The following is a 24,723-nucleotide window of genomic DNA, read 5'->3' on the forward strand; positions in this document are numbered from 1 at the left end:
GTAGTGGGTGGAGAGTCTTCACACTCTTGGCATGTGAATAAATTGGTAAAATGTTCTGGCAGGCAGTCTAGAGTTTGTTTCCAAAGTTAAATGTGGTTAATTAAAAATAATTTTACTTGTGCCTGTAATCTTAGCACTTTGGGAGGCTGAGGTGGGCAGACTGCCTGAGCTCAGGCGTTCGAGACCAGCCCGGGTAACATGGTGAAACCCTGTCTCTACTAAAAATACAAAAAATTAACCGGGCCTGGTGGCAGGTGCCTGTAATCCCAGCTACTCGGGAGGCTGAGGCACGAGAATCACTTGAGCCCAGGAGGCAGAAGTGGCAGTGAGCCGAGATTGTGTCACTGCACTCCAGCCTGGGGGGCAGAGCAAGACCCTGTCTCAACAAAAAAAAAAAGAATGCTTGGTTGAGCATGGTGGCTCACACCAGTAATCCCAGCACTTTGGGAGGTGAGGTGATCAGGTCACTCGCACCAGGAGTTTGAGACCAGCGTGGGCAACAGAGTGAGACTCTGTCTCTACAAAAAATAAAAAATTAGCCAGGTATGGTAGTGTGTGCCTGTAATCCCAGCTACTGGGGAGGCTGAGGTGGCAGGATCACTTGCGACCAGGAGGTTGATGCTGCAGTGAGCCGTGATCATGCCACTGCACTCCAACTTGGGTGACAGAGTGAGACCTTGTCTCCAAAAAATTAAAAAAGACTAATCCCCTGTGTTGGTGAGGCTGTGGGCCATTTGCCCTGCTGTAGTGGGTGGAGAGTCTTCACACTCTTGGTATGAGAATAAATTGGTAAAACATTCTGGCAGGCAGTCTAGGGTTTGTTTCCAAAGTTAAATGTGGTTAATTAAAAATAATTTTACTCACGCCTGTAATCTTAGCACTTCGGGAGGCTGAGGTGGGCAGACTGCCTGAGCTCGGGCGTTCGAGACCAGCCTGCGCAACATGGTGAAACCCTGTCTCTACTAAAAATACAAAAAAATAGCTGGGCATGGTGGCATGCACCTGTAGTCACAGCTACTGGGTAGGCTGGGGCAACAGAATCGCTTGAACCTGGGAGGCGTAGGCTGCATTGAGCCAAGATCCACTGCACTCCATCCTGGGCAACAGAGCGAGACTCTGTCTCGAATAATGAAATAATAATAATGAAAAGAAAATTTTTGGCCGGGCGCGGTGGCTCAAGCCTGTAATCCCAGCACTTTGGGAGGCCGAGATGGGCGGATCATGAGGTCAGGAGGTCGAGACCATCCTGGCTAACACGGTGAAACCCCGTCTCTACTAAAAGATACAAAAAACTAGCCGGGCAAGGTGGCGGGCGCCTGTAGTCCCAGCTACTTGGGAGGCTGAGGCAGGAGAATGGTGTGAACCCGGGAGGCAGAGCTTGCAGTGAGCTGAGATCTGGCCACTGCACTCCAGCCGGGGCGACAGAGCGAGACTCCGTCTCAAAAAAAAAAAAAATTTTTTTTGAGACAGAATTTCGCTCTTGTTTCCCCGGCTGGAGTGCAATGGCATGATCTCAGCCCACCGCAACCTCCGTCTTCTGAGTTCAAATGATTCTTCTGTCTCAGTCTCCCAAGTAGCTGGGATTACAGGCCCACACTACCACGCCTGGCTAATTTTGTATTTTTAGTAGAGATGGGGTTTCTCCATGTTGGTCAGGCTAGTCTTGAACTCCCAACCTCAGGTGATCTGCCTGCCTCAGCCTCCCAAAGGGCTGGGATTACAGGTGTGAGCCACTGCACCCAGCCAATAATAATAATTTGAACCAACATTCTAGGAATTTTCCCTAAGGAAATAATCAGAACGTATGCAGATTTGTGTACAAGATTGTAAATTGCAATATTGTTTTTGACCTGAATGTGTAGGTTTCAGTGGGGAAACCTGGTCCTCTCCTCCTGCTCCAACCCCAGTCCATCTGCTTACTACCTTTCCCAAATAGAGCTTGAGTAGGGCCATTGGTGGCAAGGATCCAGAACAGGGTATGGGTTTGGGGGAGGTGGTGGTTGGAATCACCTGGGGTTGGATACTGGCTTTAGTTCCTCTGTGGGTAAATGAGAGCCTGGGGATTGTAGGGAAGAGGCTTAGGGTGAAAATTAAAATGCCTTAATTTCAGGAGCAGTCTTGGCCTTGGAGATTCATGGGACTTCAGAGAGGAAGGGCAGAAGCTGACCATGTAGATGGTAGGTTGTTGCTCTCCCTGGGCCAGAGGAGCCTGCTTGCCTCCCTGTCTCCAAGGCTGAAAGAGGGTTGTGCAGCTGAGGATATAGGAATTGAGGATACAGGCAAGTGCCACGGCCTGGCAGCTTGGTATGTGGCTGTACTATAGGAACCTGCTGGCTTCCCACCACTGGGAGTGCCTTTAGGTGTCTCTGCTAGACCCATGGCCAGAGGGTGAAAGGAGGCATGAGTAAGTAGGCAAGAGAAAAGCGATAATATGCTGAAAGAGGCCTTAGAGCCAGAGGGAGAAGGAGCAGATGGACTCTCATAAATAGGGGGTTCTGGTGAAAAAACTTCTGCGAGAGATTCAATTATAGCAAAACTTTCTGGAACCAAAAAGCTTAAAAAAAAAGAAAAAACCAAAAAACTCAGAAGTTTAATAGATAAACTGAAGGAGAGAATCGTCAGTACAAATGGAGTAGCCTGTTAGATCAAGTGGAAGAAACACTCAAACATAGCAAAAAGAGAAAGGAGAGAGAGAGAGGAACCAGGAAAGCAAAGAGATGGAGGACCAGTCGGCCCTAAAGTCGATGGTGATCAGCCCATTCTTGAGCCATCCCTGTGACCCGTAGATGCCCCTCTGCTTGACTTGCTTAGGCAGGGGTCCTCTGAACTCATCACTGAGCCAAGGGAGAATGGGATGACCTTAATGGGTTAGAACACTTAGGAAACACACTGGAACAAGGGGTGGAGTCCGTGCTACAAACACACAGAGAAAGGGTGGAATTTTTTTAGGGTACAAATACCCTTGAATATCTCCTGTAGTAACACATGGTGCCTAAGTGAATGAACGGTTGTGAAGATAAAAGAGATCTTACATAACATGTTTAACACAATGCCTCACACATAAGCCGTGGAGAAATAGTTATTTTCTCATTTGTGTTTTAAAAGAGTATTTTTTTCTTTTTTGAGACAGAGCGTCGCTCTGTCACCCAGGCTGGAGTGCAGTGGTGCAATCTCGGCTCACTGCAACCTCAGCCTCGCGGGTTCAAGCCATTCTCATGTCTCAGACTCCCGAATAGCTAGGATTACAGGCATGTACCACCATGCTCAGCTAATTTTTATTTTATTTTATTTTATTATTCTTAGTAGAGACAGGGTTTCACCATGTTGGCCAGGCTGGTCTGCTGGTCTCGAGCTCTTGACCTCAAGTGATCCTCCCAAGTGAGCCTCCCAAAGTGCTGGGATTACAGGTGTGAGCCACTGTGCCGGGCACGGAGTGTTTGGTTTTTTTGTTTTGTTTTGTTTTGAGATGGAGTCTTGCTCTGTCCCAGACTGGAGTGCAGTGGCGTGATCTTGGCTCACTGCAACCTCCATCTCCTGAGTTCAAGCGATTCGCCCACCTCAGCCTCTGGAGTAGCTGGGATTACAGGCATGCACCACCATGCGCAGCTAATTTTTGTATTTTTAGTAGCGACGGGGTTTCACCATGTTGGCCAGGATGGTCTTGATTTCTTGACCTCATGATCCACCCGTCTTGGCCTCCCAAAGTGCTGGGATTACAGGCGTGAGCCACGATGCCCGGCCAAGACTCGAATCTTATAACCAGTTTTCTTCAAATTGGATTCTGGAAAGCTCGGAGTTGAAATATACAGCCCAAGCTGGTCATGGTGGCTCACGTCAGTAATCCCAGTATTTTAGGAGACCCAGGCGGGCACAACACTTGAGGCCAGGGGTTCAAGACCAGCCTGGGCAACATAATGACATTCCTATCCCTACAAAAAAAAAAAAAATTTTTTTTTTTTTAATTAGCCAGGCATGATGGTTCACACCTGTAGTCTCAGCTACTTGGGAGACTAAGGTGGAGGCCAGGCGTTCAAGGTTGCAGTGAGCCGAGATTGCGCCCCAGCCTGGGAGACAGAGCGAGACCCTGTCCAACAACAAAAACTTTGCGTTAGATCTTGCATTATAGAACCCCTGCAACCGGAGAACAGCTGAGGTTGCCTGTTTTACGCAGGGACAGCCCTAAACTGCCTTCCGTCGGAATCGGACGGCTGAGATGCCAGTGTCGTTGCGGGGTGGTGCTGCCCGCTGGCCCAGGGTAGTCGGCCGGGAGCCAGCCTCGTGCACCTGCTTTCGGTTTGCCAGGCGCGGCGCTGCAGGCCCTCGCGAGCCTCAGATGCGCCTGCCAAGGCCTGTGAGGGGGCCATTCGGGAGGCCATTCGGGAGCCGCGTGACCCCGGCCCGGAAACCGCGCCACCGGCATCCGCACACGCTAGGCCGGTGGACCCAGGTGTCTGGCCGGCTATGTCTCGGCGACCCCGCGGAGCGCGGGACAGGGAAGGAGCCGGCCCTCGCCAGTGCCCCGCAGTTGGCATCCTAGGGCTGGCTTCGCACGGGGCCTGCCCGCTCCCAAGATGGCGGCGGCAGCGGCCTCACGGGGCGGGGCCACGTGGGGCAGTGGCCAATGGGCTTCCGGGCTGCGCTGACGGCCGGGAGCGGGAGGCGGAAGTGCCGCGGGCTGCAGCCTGCGTCCGGGCTGCGGCCCCTGACGGTTACATAACTCGTTGCGGGCTCCGCGCGGCCCCACTTCCCGGCTCTCTGCGCCTCCAGGATGCGCTGAGCCCTACGAAACCCTCAGCGGCCGCCGGCTTCCCCCACGAGGTGAGGTGGCGGGGTTCGGCCGCCAGGGCTCGGACCTGCGGCGGGGCGCCGAAGGGGGCGGAGTAGGCGGGGAGGCCGCGCTGGGGTCAAGGGGGCCAGCGTCCTCCGGGAACGAGCGCGCCCACACCGCCGGCGCACAGCCCGACCGGGAGCCGGTTTCGAGGACGGCGGCGGGAAGTGGGCGCTGGCCAGGGACGAGGGGTGAGGAGGTCGCGGCTCTCAATGCTGGCTGGGAGTCGGGCCTTCTGCCTGGGGGTTGCGTCGGTGCCCGACCCCGAGACGAGTGGTCGTGACAATTTGCAACTAGAGGGTGGCCCTCATGGGTACCCTGTGGGGTCTCGCGCGAGGTGAAGAGCCAGGCCATTTCAGTCGGTCAGCGATTTGCGCCTTCGACCCGCTCCCGCCTGGCCTGATCCGGGCCTGTTTCGGTACTTGTTGCACCGATTGGAGTTATTTGCGACTTGTTTGCCTTCCTCTGAACTCCTGAAAGCCAGGGGCTCCGTCTAGCTCTCCCCCTAGTCTTATTCTCCCAGCTTTCTGTGTTCAAATTCTTTACGTTCCTGGCCTTTTACAGACCGGCCCTATAGAATCCACACCCCCGGCTCCGACTTTCTTCCCCAGATTGGGTACTTCCCAGGGAGTAGAGGGAATCTGTAGCTTTTGTGGTTTGTCCTGCTGGAAAAATCTGGGGGGAAGTGGTGGGCCTTCTCTGGACGACCACCTCACAAATCTGTGTGCTCAAGCGGAGACAGGACCCAGGGTCTGGACATCAGGCAAGGGGTACTCTGCAGTAAACGTGGACATTGCCCGTTTTGTGGGTGTGTTTTTACTCTGCCAAGTCGTTGAGCCGTACACTTTTGTGTCACTCATTTGTCTTGAAAGAAAAGGTTAACAGCCCAGCAGAGTAGTTCGCTTTGGTATCCGGTAGTTAATCGGAGTGCCAGAACCAGAGAGAACATTGCCGTTTACAGATGTTTGCCTTTTACCAGGTCACTGAAGGCATAAAACTCCTAGTTAATGCTTAACTGAGTGAACCATGAAAGTCATGTGACTCCAAAGGTCATCTCAAGAAATGCGGCAGTCCGTGTAGCCCTGTGATGTAGAAATTCTGATATATGGGTCAGTGTTCACAGGCAGGGAGAGGGGGAGTCTTCAACATCATTGAATTAAAAAGGATCTGACGCAAAAACAAATAAATACACACATATCAGTGAACTGCTTTAAGCTCGGTTAGAGAAGATGACCTTAAAGACCAGAAGAAACTCAAGGGAGACTGCAGTATAAGTCCCAGTTTTCTTTCCAAACACACAGGTTCATGACAGCATTGAAGGCTGGTTTTCATCTCCCTTCTTGTAGGATTTTCTACATTGATGTGCAGAGCTGCCCTTGGAGAATGGGGCAGGCATGATTGGGCTGTGTTTTGCTGGAGTTTCATCTCACTGAGCTTGCAGACGCACTGGGTTTCTGTGACAATGGTTTAAACTGAAAGTAGCAAAGTCAAGGCATGGTCTGGTGTCAGCAGGCCAGAATAAAACACACAGACAACTTTTTACAAGGTCTGTGTACGTCCTATCTTTAGCCTCTCCTGGTTGTAACTTGAAGTGACTTTGTCGCCCTGTTTGTTTTGACCAGGCCTACTCTGGGACAGTATGGAGAGTATCTTTAGATGTGACTTGTCGGGGTTGCTTAGAAACGGCATGCTTCTGACTAGAATGGAATAAAGTTCCTGGACCTGAGGAGATTTAAGGGATAAAAGATACACCTGAAAGGAGACCAGGAGGGGTCATGCCCTGTCATTGCTAACTGGGTGCTTGTAACTGGAGACTGGGTGTACCTGTTAGCAGCGGTGGTTAGACCAGGTGGATACAGAATCCAGAATGGTCGCATTGCAGCCACGGGGAACAGACAGATGTAGAGACCAATCTTCTCTGAGTTAGGGCAGTGTGTGACCTTGCTTGCTTCTCTGCCCTCTAAGTTAGAGCAGTGTATGGCCTTGCTTGTTTCCCTGCCCTCTGAGTTAGGGCAATGCATGGCCTTGCTCTGCTGAAATAGCCCGGAAGTCCCCTGTGCTGGGTGACAGCTCTCACCTGAATAGAAAGCTGGCTGCTTATCAGACTCTGTTTCCTTAAATGGCAGCTCCTCCACATCTGAGTCATCTCCATTATTTCCCCTATCCATCTCTTTCTGGAAGGAATCCACAAAACCCTCATGGCTTTTTGTTTGTTTTTGTGTTTTGTTGTTGTTGTTTGGAGACAGATTATCATTCCAGCCCAGGCTGGAATGCAGTGGCGCAATCTTGGCTACCGCAACCTCCACCTCCTGAGCTCAAGCGATTCTCCTGCCTCAGCCTCCTGAGTAGCTGGGATTGCAGGCATGTGCCACCATGCCTAGCTAATTTTTTTGTGTTTTTGGTGGAGATGGGGTTTTGCCATGTTGGGCAGGCTGGTCTTGAACTCCTGACCTCAGGTGATCCGCTGCCTCAACCTCCCAAAGTTCTGGGATTACAGGTGTGAGAGCCACTGCATCCAGCCTACCCTCATGGCTTTTACACCTCTTTTCCTGGTTTGCAGAAAGCAAGGCTGGAGTGTGGACCCTGCATCGAAGCTGGTTCTGCTTATGTCCATGTGAAGTGCTTTCAAGTAAAATGCTGATCTGTAAAAAGATGCTGGAAGTCCTGGGTCTCTTTCTGGCCAAGTTCAAATGCCGAATTTGATTCAGCAGATAGTTGTGAGTGCCTTGAAGTGCAAAGAATGATCCAGGGTCAGGACTCCTTCCCTACATGTCATTATTTTGATATGTATGTATGTATATATGTTTAGAGATGGAGTCTTGCTATGTTGCCCAGGCTGGTCTCAAATTCCTGGCCTCAAGCCATCCTCCAACCTCAGCTTCCTCAGTCATTGGGGTTACAGGAGTGAGACAGTTTGCCAGGCTCTGTACCATTCTTTTTAGCATGACCTCTGATAGGAGGCTGGCAGGACAGTTCAGGGCTTATCTGAAGCCCGCATATCTTACACTGCTGATTAAAGAGAGACCTGTGTTTGAAAACCAAACGGGCGTGTAATAGGATTAACATTCTGCTGTGAACACTAAGGCATTTGCACAGTGCTTGTGGGAGTGATAAGAAGGAAGTCTGAACTGGGGGATCCCGGGCTTTCTGCAGGAAGTGGTTTGGGGTCCTTGTCAACAGTGAATGGTGCTTAATGGAGCCAGAGTGCCCCACTCTGGAGGTGGGCAGAGAGGTGCCAGTCACCCCAAAGTGGCCACAGGTCTAAGCTGAGATGGTCAGATAGAGGGAAGCAAACAAGGGCCACTCCCTAGTCCCCCCTTGTCAGTAACTTGGACGGGGTTCTCAGCCAGGGAGAAGCCATCGCGAGGACTGGCTGTGAGTGCGACGGCTTAAAGATGTTCCAGTGTCTCTTCAAGTTATGAGTGAAATTATTATCCATTTTGCCCTAAAATGGACTCTTAAACCCCCATACACTTAGAATAGCATGTATTTTGTGCTCTGAAGCCAGAAATAAACATTCTAAACGTAGATTTAAAGTTGCAATGAAGAGGAGGTGGTTGTGGACAGACATGCAGAACAAATGTTTGAGAAATGTTCCCTTTGCTTCCACAGAAAGACAAAGGTATTTTCTCACCTGTCATCTCAGCTGCTTGGGAAGCTAAGGTGGGAGAATGGCTTGAACTCGGGAGGTGGAGGTTGCAGTGAGTTGAGATGGTGCCACTGCACTCCAGCCTGAGTGATAGAGCCAGACCTTATATAACCCCCCCAAAAAAAAACCTTTCAGTGTTTTTTGTGGTGTAGTTATTGTTATTAAAAAGCAGACAGTGTTTCTCTTTTTTTGTTTAGTGTATTCCTGAAATAGGGTCGATTTGGCCAGCAAAGTATTGACGTTGGGACCCATCTTGAAAATACTTATTGAAGAAAGCAATTTCATTTTATAAAATAGTAGGTGGCTAATTTTCCCTTAGGCACCAAAAAGGGTTCTTTCCTGGAAAATGTTAATGCAACAATATTTTCCTCATTCCCTTGGCGTTCATGGGTGTTCTATTGAATGCTTTTCCAAACATTTCTTTCTAGAAGATAGCTCGTTCTGACTCCTGTTGTAAACTGTTCAGAGATTATTCTTTCTAGAGTCTATTACATTCAGAACGTCTTGCTAGTCTGCCACTTGCTGCCCTTCTGTTTCTACTTAGTTTCAGATTAATTTGCATCTCCTGTGGCCTCCCGTTTTTAACCTTTTCATTGATGTGTATACATACAGAAAAGTGCACTGCTTGATGAGTTGACATGGCGTGAACATAACCTGTACACCCCCAACGCCAGAAGACACGTGGGCCCCTTACCAGGCAAGCCCTTCTATTAAGAAAGCCTTTTTCTTGTTGGAAACACAGGAAACCACTAATAGTAATTATACTAGGGATGGGGTGCATACAGGATTCTGAATTTTTGCTTTGTGTTGCACATGAATTCTTACTTTACTATGAACATGGGTTACTTTGACAAATTTAAAACAAAGGCTTGAAAGGACTCCCCTTTCTCAAGAAAAGGAAAATGCATTTTTTATATGTTTTTTTTGAAATGGTTGTCTTAAAATTTCTAAATATTTTTTAAAATTAGATTTTATATAGCCATGCAAATTGTTCTTCATTGGTTACGTAGGAATACTTTGAAGTATTTTTGCAAGGCTGCTTGGCCTCCTTGTCCACAGCCTCCTCTTTGTTTCTTTGCGACTTTGACTCTGTGTTTAGAACATTTATTTCCGGGATGAGTGCATAAAATGCCATGCTACTCCAAGGCACAGAGTTTCAGAGTTAGCGCTGAGTCTATTTTAGGGCAAAATGGGTAATTCTACTCATAATTTGAAAACACACTATTAAATACACAAGTTGTTGCTAACTAAAAACAGCCTGTGAGGTTATTTTAATATAAAAATGCAAGCTGAGGCTGGGCACAGTGGCTCACACCTATAATCCTAGTACTTTGGGAGGCCGAGGTGGGTGGATTTCTTGAACTCAGGAGTTGGAGACCAGCCTGGCCAACATGGTGAAACCCCGTCTCTACAAAAAAAATACAAAAATTACCCGGGTGTAGTAACTTAGTGTCTGTAGTGTCAGCTACTTGGGGGGCTGAGGTAGGAGGATTACTTGAGCCCAGGAGGTGGAGGTTGCAGTGAGCCAAGATCGTGCCACTGCACTCCAGCCTGAGCGACAGAGTGAGACCCTGTTTTGTTTTTTTGTTTTTGTTTTTGTTTTTGTTTTTTTGTAAATGCAAAGTGGTCTGGATGCGGTGGCTGAGACCTGTAATCCCAGCTACTTGGGAGGCTGAGGTGGGGGTGATCCTTTGAGCCCAGGAGTTGGAGACCAGCCTGGAAAACATAGGGAGACCCAGTCTCTACTTTAAAAAAAAAAAAAAAAAAGAAATTCAACCTAGACTTGGTGGCATGTGTCTGTAATCCTAGCTCTTTAGGAGACTGAGGTTGAAGGATCCCTTGAACCCTGAAGTTTGAGACCAGCTGGGGCAACATAATGAGATCCTGTCTCTTAGGAAAAAAAAAATCCGTATGTATGTTCGTAATTTTCACATACAACATCTTCACTTTTTTCTGATAATAAAAACAACCCAAGGTTATTGCAAAAAAAGATCCAATAATACAGAAACAAGTGATACAGAATGGAACCGTCTGCCACAATTGCTGAGGCAGATTCAGGCAGAAATTTAGAGTACTTTTATTTTATTTTTGTTTTTTTTTTTTTTTTTGAGACAGAGTCTCACTCTGTCGCCCAGGCTGGAGTGCAGTGGTGAAGTCTCGGCTCACTGCAACCTCCACCTCCTAGGTTCAAACGATTCTCCTGCCTCATCCTCCCGAGTAGCTGGGATTACAGCTACCATGCCTGACTAATTTTTGTATTTTTTAGTAGACATAGGGTTTCACCATGTTGGCCAGGCTGGTCTCAAGCTCCTGAGCTCAAGTGATCCACCCACCTCAGCCTCCCAAAGTGCTGGGATTACAGGCGTGAGCCACCACACCCAGCTAGATTACTTTTAAAATATCATTTTAGTCATAAAAGTTAGACTCAGTCAGATGGTAGTTCATACCAATACCAAATTTGACCAACTTTTATATTTGATAGTTACTTGATTCCAGAGGATCTTAAGTGCAAACCCAGAGAAGCAGAGAGTAAAAAGCAAAAGGCAACAAAACCTAGCAGATGGTGAAGAAAAGTGAAGAAGCCAGGGAGGGGCAAGCGGGCATAGAAGGTGCTCTGAAACCCGACCCTCTCTTGCTGGGCTTTTTCCTTTTAAACGGAGGAGCTGCCATGTCCATCTCGCCCACTGCTTCCTAGGCAGTACAGAGGGTTTCCTGTAGCCTTAAGTTCTCTGTCTGAGAACAGACAAGTTCTTGGTTGAGCCTTAGACAAGGTCCAGTCTTGGGTGTTAGTCAAGAATGCTATTCAAGTAAATACGTTTTACTATCATTTGATTCCCATCTGCCCCCAAACCTAGTATTATTTACAGGTAGTTTTGTTGTTGTTTTGTTTTTAAACCAAACAGGTTGACTCACTCACTTAATCTGAGTTAGGAAGTATATTCCAGGCACAACCTCTCAGGCAGTTGCCTGCCAAGATCCCAGCCGAAAGCATCACTGGGACAAAGGTGCTGCTCTGGCAGCCACCCTGTTGGCTCCATCCAGCCCACACCTCAGTTGTCTCGAGCTGCTCTTTCAGTGGGAATGTGAGATCTGGGAGCAGACGCTCATCTGCACCCCCATTTTCTATTCCAGAAAAAGGAAACTTGTCCGAAGCAAGAGGGAGGCAGCCACGGGGTCCCGTCTTGGCACCACATCTGGTCCCCTGTTTAGCGTTCTGTCCTTCTCTTGGGTCATGTTCTTGTCTTGTTGTTCATCATCCCCTCTTCGTCCTTGTCATCTCCGCTTCTGACACTGACCCAGTGGGGCCACAAAAGGTGAGCGCCCTTCCTACTGCCCTCCCCGCCGGCCACAATCCAGCCCTGGCCTAAGAGCAGGGAAGGTACTGTCCCCCAGGCTGCAGACGGAGGTTAGTACAGCAACCGCAACGGCTTGTGTGTCTTGGGTGCAGTTTCCAGGAGGATGCAGAGGGGTGGATCCCTGCCTTCTTCCGTGTGACCCCTGTGGTGGGGGAGCATCCCTGCTCAGCCCGGGGGTGGCTGTTTTCATGTTTGCCATGAGATTCCTCTAGCAAAAGCAGTGGGTTTTGTGAGTATTTAGGTAATGGTGCCAGAAAGTAACACGACACCCTGGTACGTCCCCACCATGTAATCAGAGAGTCTGACTCTGCTCACTGCTGAGACCCCGATACCCAGGATAGGACCTGAATTTTTAATGCAGTTTCGATAAGTTAACGACTGAATGGATTCTCAGTTTGGAACGTAAGGCGTGACAGAATGTTCCACCCAGGGAAGATTGAGTCGGACCCGGGACCTTACCAGAACACCTGTGGCTGTTGCTGTTGTTAACTGAGGTGTAATTAACATGCAGCCAAATGCATAGCTTCACCCGGCAGATCCATGCATTTTGACAACTGCGAAATGAGACGTAGCACATCACCATCGCGCTTCTCAGCTCCCCCTTCACCACTCTGGGTGCCAGCACCAGCGATTTGTTTGGCCAGTTCCATAGTGTCGTAAATACAGAATCCTCCAGTGTCACTCGTCTGCCCTTGAAGAGACGTGCATCGAGTTGTATGCGACCACTCTGCGGGCTCCCCTCGGCACATGATGGTCTTCAGAGAGAGGCTGTTTGGAAATAGAGTGGTGGGTGTTTGCTTCTTGTCACCCAGTAAATGATTCATTCTCCTGCTACTCTTACGCTTTGGAAGAAGCCCGGGCTGCTGAGGAGATGGCTTGCTCTCCTGTGGGCAGCAGCTCGTTTGAGAAACAAACCATGCACAGTGTCAGCTGCTGACATCCTCCACATTTAGCTCTTGAGCCCATTTCACTGATGTGCAAGACAGTGGCCTATATCTGTCACTGGTGTGTTTTTCCTTTTCTCCCCTGCTCCACCCCAAAGACCAGGAGCATGGAGTTCATGAGCGATGGATTTTTCAAGCTAGTAAACCTTGCAGCTGCCAGTGATGGGTAATTCTTGTGGCATGGACAAGCACATGCTAATCTCCCTTGAGCTTCTCTTGAGCAGAAGCCTGGTGTGCTAACGAGCAGAACTGGGGTGGTGCTTTGAGAGGAAAAGGGGGAAGGTGGCCCGAGAGGGAGATCCACTGAGATGCAAGCTGCTTGGAGTTTGGGGCGGGGATTCCTGGAGGGCCTCTGGATTTTGCAGAGGGGCAGCTGTTGGTGCACCTTCACCAGCGTGCTAGGGCAGAAAGTGGGGTGAGTGAGGAATAAGTGTTTGAAGGGCAGGAGTAAAGCAGAAAGGTGGCAGTAGGTGTTGAGCTGTGAGTGGTTCCATTGCCTGGAAAGGAGGTGGCAGGGAAGCCTGCCCAAGATGGGTGCCTGCAGGGTGCGGACAGCCTGTCAGAGGGGAGTTTGTGCAAAAGAGGAGATTGAAAATGTCAGACAGTGGGTGCTAGGGCCTGAGAGAAAGGGCCTGAGGAGCCAGACCAGGGGTTGGGGGGCGGCCTTTAGAAGCCGCATCTCATGCAGCCTCCCAGCGACCCTGAGGGAGGTGGGAGAATCTTCAGGCTACAGCTGAGAGGCTGAAGCATGTGGCGGGAGAGCCGTCTCCGAACACCTGAGATCCCTGCAGGGTCTGGGAGCATGTTGGGGGCTCAGAGTGCAGGTAGGGACTGGCAGGGCGGAGCTGTGAGCGAGAAGGAAGAGAAGGGAGGGCAGGGCAGCGTGGCCATGGCCAGCTGAACACTGAGAGTCTGCTCCTGAAGTCATGGGCAGAGGCCAGGGCACCTCTCAAGCCATTAAGAGAGTGGCCTTTCCAAGCACAGTGTGACTCGTTGGTCTTGAAGCAGTGCCATCGAAGGAGGAGGAGGCCCCCGTGGACTTGGGGCATTAGGACAGGGACTGCTAAGGAGAGAGGGCACTGGGAAACAGGGTTGTTTTTGGCTTTCTTACCTGGGGTGCAAGTGGAGCACCCTGTGGGCAACATGAGGGTGTCAGGAAACCCTTCTCGTAACTGAAACGCAGTCCATTCTGTGTTCCCCAGATTCTGAATTTTCAGCACCTGACAGTGGCAGGGGATGGCAGACACACCTGTGGGTGCTGGAGACATCTTGGCGGCCCTTACTCCGATTTCACACCGTAGCCCCCTGTGGGCTGAGCACATGGGCTCCTGGGCAATTGTTACCGATGGAAGGTATCCAGGTTTTTGGCATCTTGAACAAAGAATTGGACAAAACAGCACAAACAAAGCAAGAAAAGGATGAAGCAACAAAAGCAGAGATTTATTGAAATCTAAAGTACACTCCATAGGGTGGGAGCAGGCCCTGGTTACAGAATTTTCTGGGGTTTAAATACTCTCTTAGAGGTTTCCCGTTGGTTATTTGGTGCATGGCCTATGTAAATGAAAGTGACCTGTGATCAGTCTGATTGGTTGAGGAAAGCAGCCAAGCAGAGGCTGAAGTGAAAAAACAAAGTTACACTCCTATGCAAATACAGACTTGACCCGAGACAAGCTTGATTGGTTGCAGGAGGAGACCAATCAGAGGTACTTCCAGTTATTTATCTGCCTCCTAGAAAAGCAGGGGGTGTGGAGGGAGTAGCCTCTGGTCCTTTTGTTACTTGGAGATGGAAAGTTGGGGTTTTCCTTTGGATTTAGTTCTAAGAAGTCAGCATGAATTGGCCTTAGGTTCCCTGCCTCCAGACCCTATTCTCCTGCCTCGCAGTGATGTTGGTCAGGGGCTCAGCTTGGCTCTGCCAGTCCAGACACCAGCCACTTCCAGCTACTGCCAGTCCTTGGAGGAAAGCAGTCTCAGGACAGCGTCCAGAGAGTCATTTCCATGTAAAAGAAAGATGAGGTCTGCAGGCAGCTCACAAGCAGGGAGTTGGGGGAAGCAGAGAAGGCGTGAGGGCTGAGGCACAAGCACGGCTTTTGTTTGGGTTGAACAGGATCAGTGCCTCCCTCCTTGCATCGTGTCGCTCACCACCTCCCGAAGACGGAGAACTGTGATGCAGACCCAGGAGGCCAGCCGGGGGAGATTTCTCACTGCTGGCATGAGCCTTTGAAACTCCAGGTTCTAACTTAAAAATTCAAGAGAGTGGCCGGGCTCGGTGGCTCATGCCTGTAATCCCAGCACTTTGGGAGGCCAAGGCAGGTGGATCACGAGGTTAGGAGATCGAGACCATCCTGGCCAATATTGGCCTGACAAGGCCAACAACCTTGTCTCCACTAAAGATACAAAAATTAGCTGAGGTGGCACGTGCCTGTAATCCCAGCTACTTGGGAGGCTGAGGCATGAGAATCACTTAAACCCAGGAGGCAGAAGTTGCAGTGAGCCAAGCAGCTGGGGCAAGAGAGCCAGACTCCGTCTCAAAAAAAAAAAAAAAAAAAAAAAATCAAGAGAGCTTCCCATTCTCCCATGCAGTACTTCCCTGCTTGTTGTAGTAGAGACGCGTCCTGTGCCTTTTTAGGAACATGTTCTGAAAGATGGCTTGGGCAACTGCAACTTTAGTGCTCCTATCCCCCCAGCACTGCCTGAGTACCCATCCTGTTTGGAGGGCTCAGAGCAGAGAGCACCTGCCTGGCGGGGCCTCTCTCTTGACCCCGCCTTGCTGCCCCGCACAGCACTGCCCGAGTACCCATCCTGTTTGGAGAGCAGAGAGCACCTGCCTGGTGGGGCTTCGCTCTGGCTTCACCCTGCTGCTCCCTGTTCTCAGCACTCTTGTCCCTGTGTCCTCCGGGTGGCCTGCAGGCAATGGAAGATGAGTTCTTAGTAGAAGGTTCTAGGTGGGCACATGAGGGGAGACAGGAAAGCTGTGGGAAGAGGGAGCAACAGCAGGACAGGGGCCAGTGGGGATGGGGGGCCACTGGCCCTGCCTTTGGATCATCTCTGACTTGATCAGCACGAATCCCTGGCTCTAGAGAGAGGCTGATGGGCCAGGGCACATGTCGATCCCCCTCACTGCCTCCACAGCAGTGGACCTACGGCTGCCCTCTTTGACTCCATCTCTTCCTTTCATGGGCACACAGGCGACCTGAGTCTCTCTTTCATGCACCTTCTTGCCTCTTCTCCTCTGCCCATCAGTTGGGCTGAGACACATGAGGTGCTGTGATGCGTGCTGCATTTGGCCCCGACTTAAGTGTGATGTGTTTCGATTTTTAAATCAAGGAGTCTAAAGAACTGGCCTCCAGAAACACAGAAGCACTTTTAGTAGGGATTTGAGAATCCGCAGATCGTTGTATATCTTGGAGCCCAGTGTGTTTCTTGAAAGTCAAACTGGAAACAAATGAGGATACTGGGGGAAATGTGCAGTCCCAGGACATGAGAAATGCGAGCTCATTATGAATCTGTCTTTAGTACCAAGCCACAATACAGAGATTTGTGAAAATCTTCAAAAATCAATTTGACTGAAGCTTAAGATATCCACGTACAATACACTGCACCGGTTTTCAGTGTACAGTTCAGTGAGCTTTGATGTCTGTGTAGCCACCACCACCACAATCAAGATCTGGAACGTTGGCCGGGCTCAGTGGCTCACGCCTGTAATCCCAGCACTTTGGGAGGCCGAAGCGGGCGGATCACAAGGTCAGGAGATCGAGACCATCCTGTCCAGCACAGTGAAACCCCGTCTCTACTAAAAATACAAAAATTAGCCAGGCGTGCTGGTGGGCGCCTGTAGTCCCAGCTACTCGGGAGGCTGAGGCAGGAGAATGGCGTGAACCTGGGAGGCGGAGCTTGCAGTGAGCCGAGCTTGTGCCACTCCACTCCAGCCTGGGCGACAGAGCGAGACTCCCTCCGTCTCAAAAGACAAAAAAAAAAATTTAAAAAAAGATCTGGAACGTTTTCATCCCTTCAGGAAGTCATCCCTGCCCCAGGCAACCAGGGAGGTCAAGGCCTTGCCAACCCCACTTCCTGGGCCCAGCTCTCAGGCAGGTCTGTCTGTGACCTCCAGACCTGGGCTGCACCGGCTGGTTTCACAGGTTGCGTGTGCTCATCCTGTCCAGTGAGAGCTGAGCAGGTGGTGTTTTTTTCAGAGCCAGCTGGCCCCACGGGAGCTCAGAAACCTGGGCGGCTGGGCCTGTGGGCTCTGGAGCTCTGCCCAGGGTGGCCAGGTGGGCGACCTTTTCCCCGTGCTGGTTCCTGTAGCACGGAGGAGGCCGGGTGCTGTGGCCCTTGTGTCAGGAGCCGTCTCTGGAAAGGCTGAATCGAGGAACCGGCCTCGGCCTCTGCCTTCGATGTTGTAGGGTTAGTGGCTTTGTCTCAGAGGTTCAAAGTGTGGGTAAGTGGTTTCTGGATTTGCCGGTTTTCTTAGCCCTGAGGGGAAAAAGGGTGGGAGCCTGCCCTCAGCTGGCTTCCTAAAAACACAGTACCTGTGCTTGAGTTACACGCCCACCCGGTGTCCTGTCGTGTTTTGAGACCTCAGTGGAGTGTGCGGGCCCTGAGTAGTATCCCCCCACTGACAGTGAACCAGGTGCTGCCCCCCTGCAGTTCCAGTGTGCGTCAGTGCCAGCCACGTGCCCAGGACCCACTGTTCCCAGGGATACAAGGTCCCGCGGCCCATGGTGGCAGCTGCAGCACACAGCGCTGCTTTCCAGAGCGCTCGGTGTAGACACCAAAGGCTTTTCATTCAGTTACCTGGAAAACCCACAATCCACATTGGAAACCCAGTCTTTCTGGAATGAGAAATTTGGGCGTGGTTTTTTTTTTTTTATGATTTTTTCTTTTGTTTGTTTGTTTTGTTTGTTTTTTGAGACAGAATCTCACTCTGTCGCCCAGGCTGGAGTGCAGTGGCACGATCTTGGCTCACTGCAACCTCTGCCGCCCAAGTTCAAGCAATTCTACCACCTCAGCCTCCCAAGTAGCTGGGATTACAGGCACCTGCCACTGTGCCCAGCTAATTTTTTTGTATTTTTAGTAGAGACAGGGTTTCACCATCTTGGCCAGGCTGGTCTTGAAGTCCTGACCTTGTGATCGGCCTGCCTCGGCCTCCCAAAGTGCTGGGATTACAGGCATGAGCCACCACACCCGGCCCTGGTTGGTTTTAATTAAGAACATTTTCAAAGATCCACATGGCATACCCGTCATCCAGCTCTAACGCTTATTAATATTTTGCTACTCTTTTGCTCCAACTAAAACTAAATTCTGGAACATTCTGTCATTTTGCCTCTGCATATTCCACTGTGCATCTGTTAATGTAAAATATGGACTTTTTGTACATAACCACAAGGCTTTTCTCACACCTGACAAGATTAACACCTTCATCTGTTCTTTTAGAGGTTTTGTTTCTTTGTGTGTTTTTTGTCATCTGTTTTGTTTTGTTTCGTTTAGTTTCATTTTTGAGTCAGAGTCTCACTCCGTCACCCAGGCTGGAATGCAGTGATGCTATCTCAGCTCACTGCAACCTCTGCCTCCTGGGTTCAAGTGATTCTTGAACCTCAGCCTCCTGAGTGGCTGGGATGACAGGCGCACCACCACGCCCAGCTAATGTTAATAGTTTTAGTAGAGATGGGGTGTGTTAGTCCGTTTTCATGCTGCTGATAAAGACATAGCTGAGACTGGGTAATTTATAAAGGAACTAGGTTTAATGGACTCACAGTTGTACGTGGCTGGGGAGGCCTTACAATCATGGTGGACGGTGCAAGGCATGTCTTACATGGTGGTGGCAAGAGAGAATGAGAGCCAAGCAGAAAGGGAAACCCCTTATCAAACCATCAGATCTCGTGGGACTTACTCACCACTACAAGAACAGTATGGGCGAAACTGCTCCCATGATTCAGTTATCTCCCACCGGGGCCCTCCCACAACACATGGGAATTTGGGGAGCTACAATTCAAGATGAGATTTGGGGAAGTACACAGCCAAACCATGTCATAGTGTTTCACCGTGTTGGCCAGGCTGTTCTCAAATTCCCTCAAGCAATCCACCTGCCTGGACCTCCCAAAGTGGTAGGATTACAGGTGTGAGCTACCACGCCTGGCCCCAGATTTTTTTTTTTTTTTTTGAAATGGAGTCTTGCACTGTTGCCTAGGCTGGAGTGCAGTGGCACAATCTTGACTCACTGCAACCTCCGCCTCCTGGGTTCAAGTGATTCTTCCACCCCAGCCTCCTGAGTAGCCAGGATTATAGGCACCTGCCATCATGCCTGGCTAATATTTGTATTTTTGTAGAGATGGGGTTTTATCATGTTGGCCAGGCTGGTCTTGAACTACTGACCTTGGGGGATCTGCCCGCCTTGGCCTCCCACAGTGCTGGGATTACAGGCATGAGCCACTGCGCCCGGCCTAACTATTTTTAAAGGGACTGGAGTCAACAGTGCATGGATCCAAAACCGTGGGAACAAAGGGGTGGGCACAAGGGTGGGGTGGGGGGTGTGAGTTTAAAGAGGCTTCTCCCTATAAAGCTGAGCATGAACTACTTGGCACGCCTGACGTTGAACCAGGAGCTGAGAACCACACAAGTTAGGAGTCACAGCAGAGCTGCTCAGGACGTCAGTGTTGGCCCTGTCCCAGATCAAGGGTATACCCCTGGAAGTGGCTGGACCAGGCCAAGTATCAGCTAGTAGTGGGTGCTCAAGGCTGGTGTAGAGGGGCACCGCCTCCCTGCCAGCACTGTCCTGACACTTGGACCCCATCAGCTCGTTCCAGCACCGAACCACCCTGGGGAGGGGCCTGGCCATCTCCACTCCACAGAGGAGGCTCCAGGAATCTGATTAGCTAAGGCTGAGCCAGCAGAGACACCAGATTCGGCTTGAAAATTTTTCCCCTTGTCAGGAAGGGGAAGGTTGTGCAGAAGCCTGGACAGTGGACGGCTGTGGGCACTTCCCACCCATGGCAGCAGGAGGGCGGGAGCTCAGAGAGGCTGGGCTCGTCCCGCCAGTGGAGTGGGCACTGCCAGATAAAGACGAGGCCCTTCCTGGGCAGTGAGTGAGTCCTGGGAGCCCAGCGGCTCTGCCTTCACACCTTGCACCTGCCCCCAGCTGCTTTGATCTGCAGATTTCACAGCCTTTCCTGATTCTTGTTTGACTCAGTCATTTCTGTTGGTGATTCCAAAATGGTGACTTTCTAATTCCGTCATCATTTCTACTTTTATTAGCTGGCATTCTTCTGTAAAAAAGAACTTTTCCTCAACCCTGAGATGAACTACACAATTCCTCCTAAAAAGGAAGGATGAATGCGGCATCTTTTCCCATTTATTTATGGGTTTATTTATTTATCTTTAGAGACAGGGTCTTGCTATGTTGCCCAGGCTGGTCTCAAACTCCTGGGCTCAGGCGATCCTCCCACCTCAGCCTTCCAAAGTGCTGGGATTACAGGCATGAGCCACCACGCCCAGTCTTCCATCCTTTCCTTTTTTCTTTTTTTTTTTTTTTTTTGAGACAGAGTCTCACTGTGTTGCCCAGGCTGGAGTTCAGTGGCGCAATCTTGGCTCACTGCAGCCTCCACCTTCCGGGTTCAAGCAATTCTCCTGCCTCAGCCTCCACAGTAACTGGGATTACAGTTGCCTGCCACCAAACCTGGTTAATTTTTGTATTTTTAGTAGAGACAGGGTTTTGCCATGTTGGCCAGGCTGGTCCCGAACTCCTGACCTCAGGCAATCCACCCACCTTAGCCTACCAAAGTGCTGCAATTACAGGCGTGAGCTACCACACCAGGCTCCATCCTTTCCTTTTAACAACCGGTTTACAACTTAAAGAACTAAGGCTTCTGTTTTTCCCCTTCTCGGTGCCACCGGCCAGCCTTCCTCCCTCCATTCCTCTCTTCCTTTCTATAACTTCCTTGTTAAATAAAACAAGGGGGGCTTCTCCCCCACCCCCTGGATTGGATGTACTTTCCTGATTTAAAAGAGTCCTTGGCCACTCGTGACCCCCAACTTGAACTGTGGTATCCCCCGAAGTCTCTCTCTTTCCGCCCAGGAGTGTTTGCTTGCTGGGTGGGGAGGAGAAATTGGGTGCGACCTGCTCAGCACAGACCCACGCCCTGGTAATAAAGCTGCGCCATTTCCCCTGCAAATCCAGCCGTTCGCTGCCCCGGCTGCCAGGCTGCTTTGAAGGGGGACGAGGCATGGGGGCTGCTGAACCCACAACTGTCATTGGCAGCCAACGGCTGGGGTTGAGAGAAGTCAGGCCGGCTGGGGCCACTGACCCTCTGAAGGACCACTGTCCTAAGATGTGAGACCAGTTCCGATGGGGAGAGAGGAGAGACAGGCTGGCCAGGGCTTCCCACAGCTGGGGCTGAGCAGCGAGGGGGCTAGTTCCCCATCCTGCCTGCCCTCCTGGGCCCGGGTCTCCTCAGCAGAGGAGAGTGACTGCAACGCCTGGTGCAAGGGCGGTCGTGAGGGGCAGAGGCCTCTGAGTGCTGGCCCAGGAGCGTCCATCCGTGGGACGTGCTCCATGCACTTGTGTCTCGCCTACCTCACAAGCAGAGCATGAGGAGGACCAGGCTGTGAGGTGACACCCCTACCCTTCCCCACAGGTGTGAATGACAGAGGTGGTGCCATCCAGCGCGCTCAGCGAGGTCAGCCTGCGCCTCCTCTGCCACGATGACATAGACACTGTGAAGCACCTGTGTGGCGACTGGTTCCCCATCGAGTAAGTGGAGCGGATTGCAGGGTTGGGGAGAGCCCACGAACTTCAGGTGCAGAAGCTGGGTGGCAGGGGTGGGGGCCTCTTGGACCTTTAGGGCCATGCTGCAAAGGCGGGAATGGCCTGGAGGGGCCATGGGGTCCCAGGTCACCCAGCTCATGCAGGGACCCCTGTTCCTGGGCTCTTTCCACCTCTCAGGGTGTGCAGAGTTCCCCAGAAGGGCTCTGTGAGAAATTTCAGTTACAGAGCTATCGGGTGTGGTACTATTTATAATTCAGAAAATGTAGAAGCCACCCAAATATCTTAACAGCAAGGAGTTGGTTACATGCATTAGAGTAATTAAGAATATGTGCATATAAAAGTGCAATATTATTAATTCAGCTGGAAAAAAAAAAAAACCTGTCAGAGAGGTATATTTTTTGATGGAGAAATATTTTTTACAAGATGTTAAAGGAGCCTGTAATCCCAGCACTTTGGGAGGCCGAGGTGGGAGGATCACCTGAGGTCGGGAGTTCAAGACCAGCCCGACCAACATGGAGAAACCCCATCTCTACTAAAAATACAAAATTAGCCGGGTGTGGAGGTGCATGCCTGTAACCCCAGCTACTTGGGAGCCTGAGGCAGGAGAATCGCTTGAACCTGGGAGGCGGAGGTTGCAGTGAGCTGAGATCACGCCATTGCACTCCAGCCTGGGCAACAAGAGCAATATTCCGCCTCAGAAAAAAAAAAGCTATTAAAAAAAAAAAAGGCAGACTAGAAAACAGTATGTACCATGATCCTATTTTTATTTGAAAACATGTACAAGATAAAATTTTACAATGATAGGTATGAACTGGGGGGGGGGGTGTGAAAAAAATTTTACAAGGGGGTATGTACCATTAATAGTGTTTCAGTAGTTTGAGGTAGGTAGATTAATATTAGGCCCTATGATTGTTTTTTCTGGTCTGTCTTGCCTACATTATATGCACATACAGCTTTTTTGATGAAAAAAGTTGACACAAACTTTGAAAATGGAAAATAAACAAGATCTTGCTAGCCATCAGCATTTCCTTGAGTGTTCACCTCAGACTGACTGAACCTCATGCTCTTGGCAGGGCGGTGGCGGGGACCCCTGTGCATCTCTGTGGAGGGGGAACTGTCTCTGTGGAGGGGGGAACTGTCACAGTCCAGGTGACGTGGGCCGACGGTGGCAACATGAGTTAAAAAATTGTTCTTGGTTGGGTGCAGTGGCTCATGCCTATAATCCCGCAGTTTGGGAGGCCGAGGCAGGCAGATCAGGAGTTCGAGACCAGCCTGGTCTCGATGAAACCTCATCTCTATTAAAAATACAAAAATTGGGCTGGGCGTGGTGGCTCACGGCTGTAATCCCCGCACTTTGGGAGGCCAAGGCAAGTGGATCACGAGGTCAGGAGTTCAAGACCAGCCTGTCCAAGATGGTGAAACCCTGTCTCTACTAAAAATACAAAAACATTAGCTGGGCATGGTGCAGGCACCTGTAATCCCAGCTACTCAGGACGCTGAGGCAGGAGAATCGCTTGAACCTGGGTGGCAGAGGTTGCAGTGAGCCGAGATTGTGCCACTGCACCCCAGCCTGAGTGACAGTGAGATTCTGTCTCAAAAAAAAAAAACAAACAAAGGCCGGGCGCGGTGGCTCAAGCCTGTAATCCCAGCACTTTGAGAGGCCGAGACGGGTGGATCACGAGGTCAGGAGATCGAGACCATCCTGGCTAACACGGTGAAACCCCGTCTCTACTAAAAAATACAAAAAACTAGCCGGGCGAGGTGGCAGGCGCCTGTAGTCCCAGCTACTTGGGAGGCTGAGGCAGGAGAATGGCGTAAACCCGGGAGGCGGAGCTTGGAGTGAGCTGAGATCCGGCCACTGTACTCCAGCCTGGACGACAGAGCGAGACTCCGTCTCAAAAAAAAAAAAATTAGCTGGGCGTGGTGGCATGCGCCTGTAATCCCACCTACCCAGAAGGCTGAGGCAGGAGAATCACTTGAACCCACAAGGCAGAGGTTGCACAGTGAGCTGAGAGTACAACACTGAACTCCAGCCTGGGTGACAGTGAGACTCCATCTGAAAAAAAAACCAAAATTTAAAAAGTGTTCTTCAGCCTAGCAGTTCCACTGCTGGAAACTAATCTAGAGAAATAAAAGCTGTGGTGAGTGCATAGATCAGACTCTGCCTGGGGCTGCCTGAGAGCCAGTGGAGCCATGCTGGACTGTGGACTTCGGCCATGTGAGCCACTCAGCCTGTCTGTCTCTCCTGCAGTCCTCATGAGCCTAAGGCCTCAGGTTCCCAAGACTGTGACATGAACCGGGCCGTGAGGCGGGAAAACTAAACCTACACACCCGTGAAACTCCACATGCCTCTGCCCTCCTGGCCTTGTCTCTCTGAGGCTGGATTCGCCTGTTAATGACTATGTCCTGGGCCTTTATGCCCACTGTTCTTTTTTCCCTGATCCTCTCGGTGGGGTCTTGGCCTCATTCTTGGTGAGCAGTCGTTAGCAGCCTCAGCCTCACATTCCCCTTAAGGGCAGGTTCCTCCCTGTCCAGGGAGGCATTGTAAACTCAGACGCCTGTCAGCTGTGAACCCGGCTCTTCCTCAAATCACTCACTCCCCTAGTCTTCAGTGTCCAGAAGTCTCACAAATTCTCATAGGCATTCATCCAGTGTCCCAGGGTGACAAAGGCCCTAAAATCTTCACTCACCTGGTGGAAGAACAGGGCCTTGCTGGTCACCCTCCATGAGTTGCTTACATGGAGACAATTTCATGTCAGATAAAACTATTTTTCCTGGGCCGGGCACGATGGCTCACACCTCTAATCCCAGTACTTTGGGAGGCCAAGACGGGCAGATCACGTGAGGTCGGGAGTTTGAGACCAGCCTGACCAATGTGGAAAAAACCCGTCTCTACTAAAAAAAATACAAAATTAGCCAGGCGTGGTGGCACATGCCTGTAATCCCAGCTACTCGGGAGGCTGAAGCAGGAGAATCACCTGAACCCAGGAGGCAGCGGTTGCGGTGGGCTGAGATCACGCCATTGCACTCCGGCCTGGGCAACAAAAGCAAAACTGTCTCAAAAAAAAAAAAATAATAATAATAATAATTTCCCATCAGAGATCCCCAGTCCTGTCTAGACAGATTACTGCTTTCAGAAGGTGGCTGTGACAGTTAGGTAGAGACTAAGTGATGGGTCAGCCTTAGAG

General features: G+C 50.6%; 1 protein-coding gene across 5 annotated transcripts in view; it reads left to right on the plus strand.

Annotated features, from left to right (window-relative positions):
• The window catches only part of NAA60 (N-alpha-acetyltransferase 60, NatF catalytic subunit), a 40,657-nt gene that overhangs the window by 8,298 nt on the left and 7,636 nt on the right, over nt 1-24,723 (plus strand). For 2 of the 5 annotated variants that reach the window (XM_073015123.1, XM_073015124.1), the window contains one exon: nt 21,405-21,520. In XM_073015123.1, the coding sequence (XP_072871224.1) occupies nt 21,411-21,520 (110 nt within the window). In that variant the 5' untranslated portion in view covers nt 21,405-21,410. Of the gene's footprint in view, nt 1-4,643; nt 4,819-5,000; nt 5,020-21,404; nt 21,521-24,723 lie in introns of those variants that run through there. The other 3 variants (XM_073015122.1, XM_073015125.1, XM_073015126.1) reach the window with 3 other exon arrangements.

Source organism: Chlorocebus sabaeus, chromosome 5 (genome assembly GCF_047675955.1).
Source record: "Chlorocebus sabaeus isolate Y175 chromosome 5, mChlSab1.0.hap1, whole genome shotgun sequence".
NCBI classification, from domain to species: domain Eukaryota; kingdom Metazoa; phylum Chordata; class Mammalia; order Primates; family Cercopithecidae; genus Chlorocebus; species Chlorocebus sabaeus.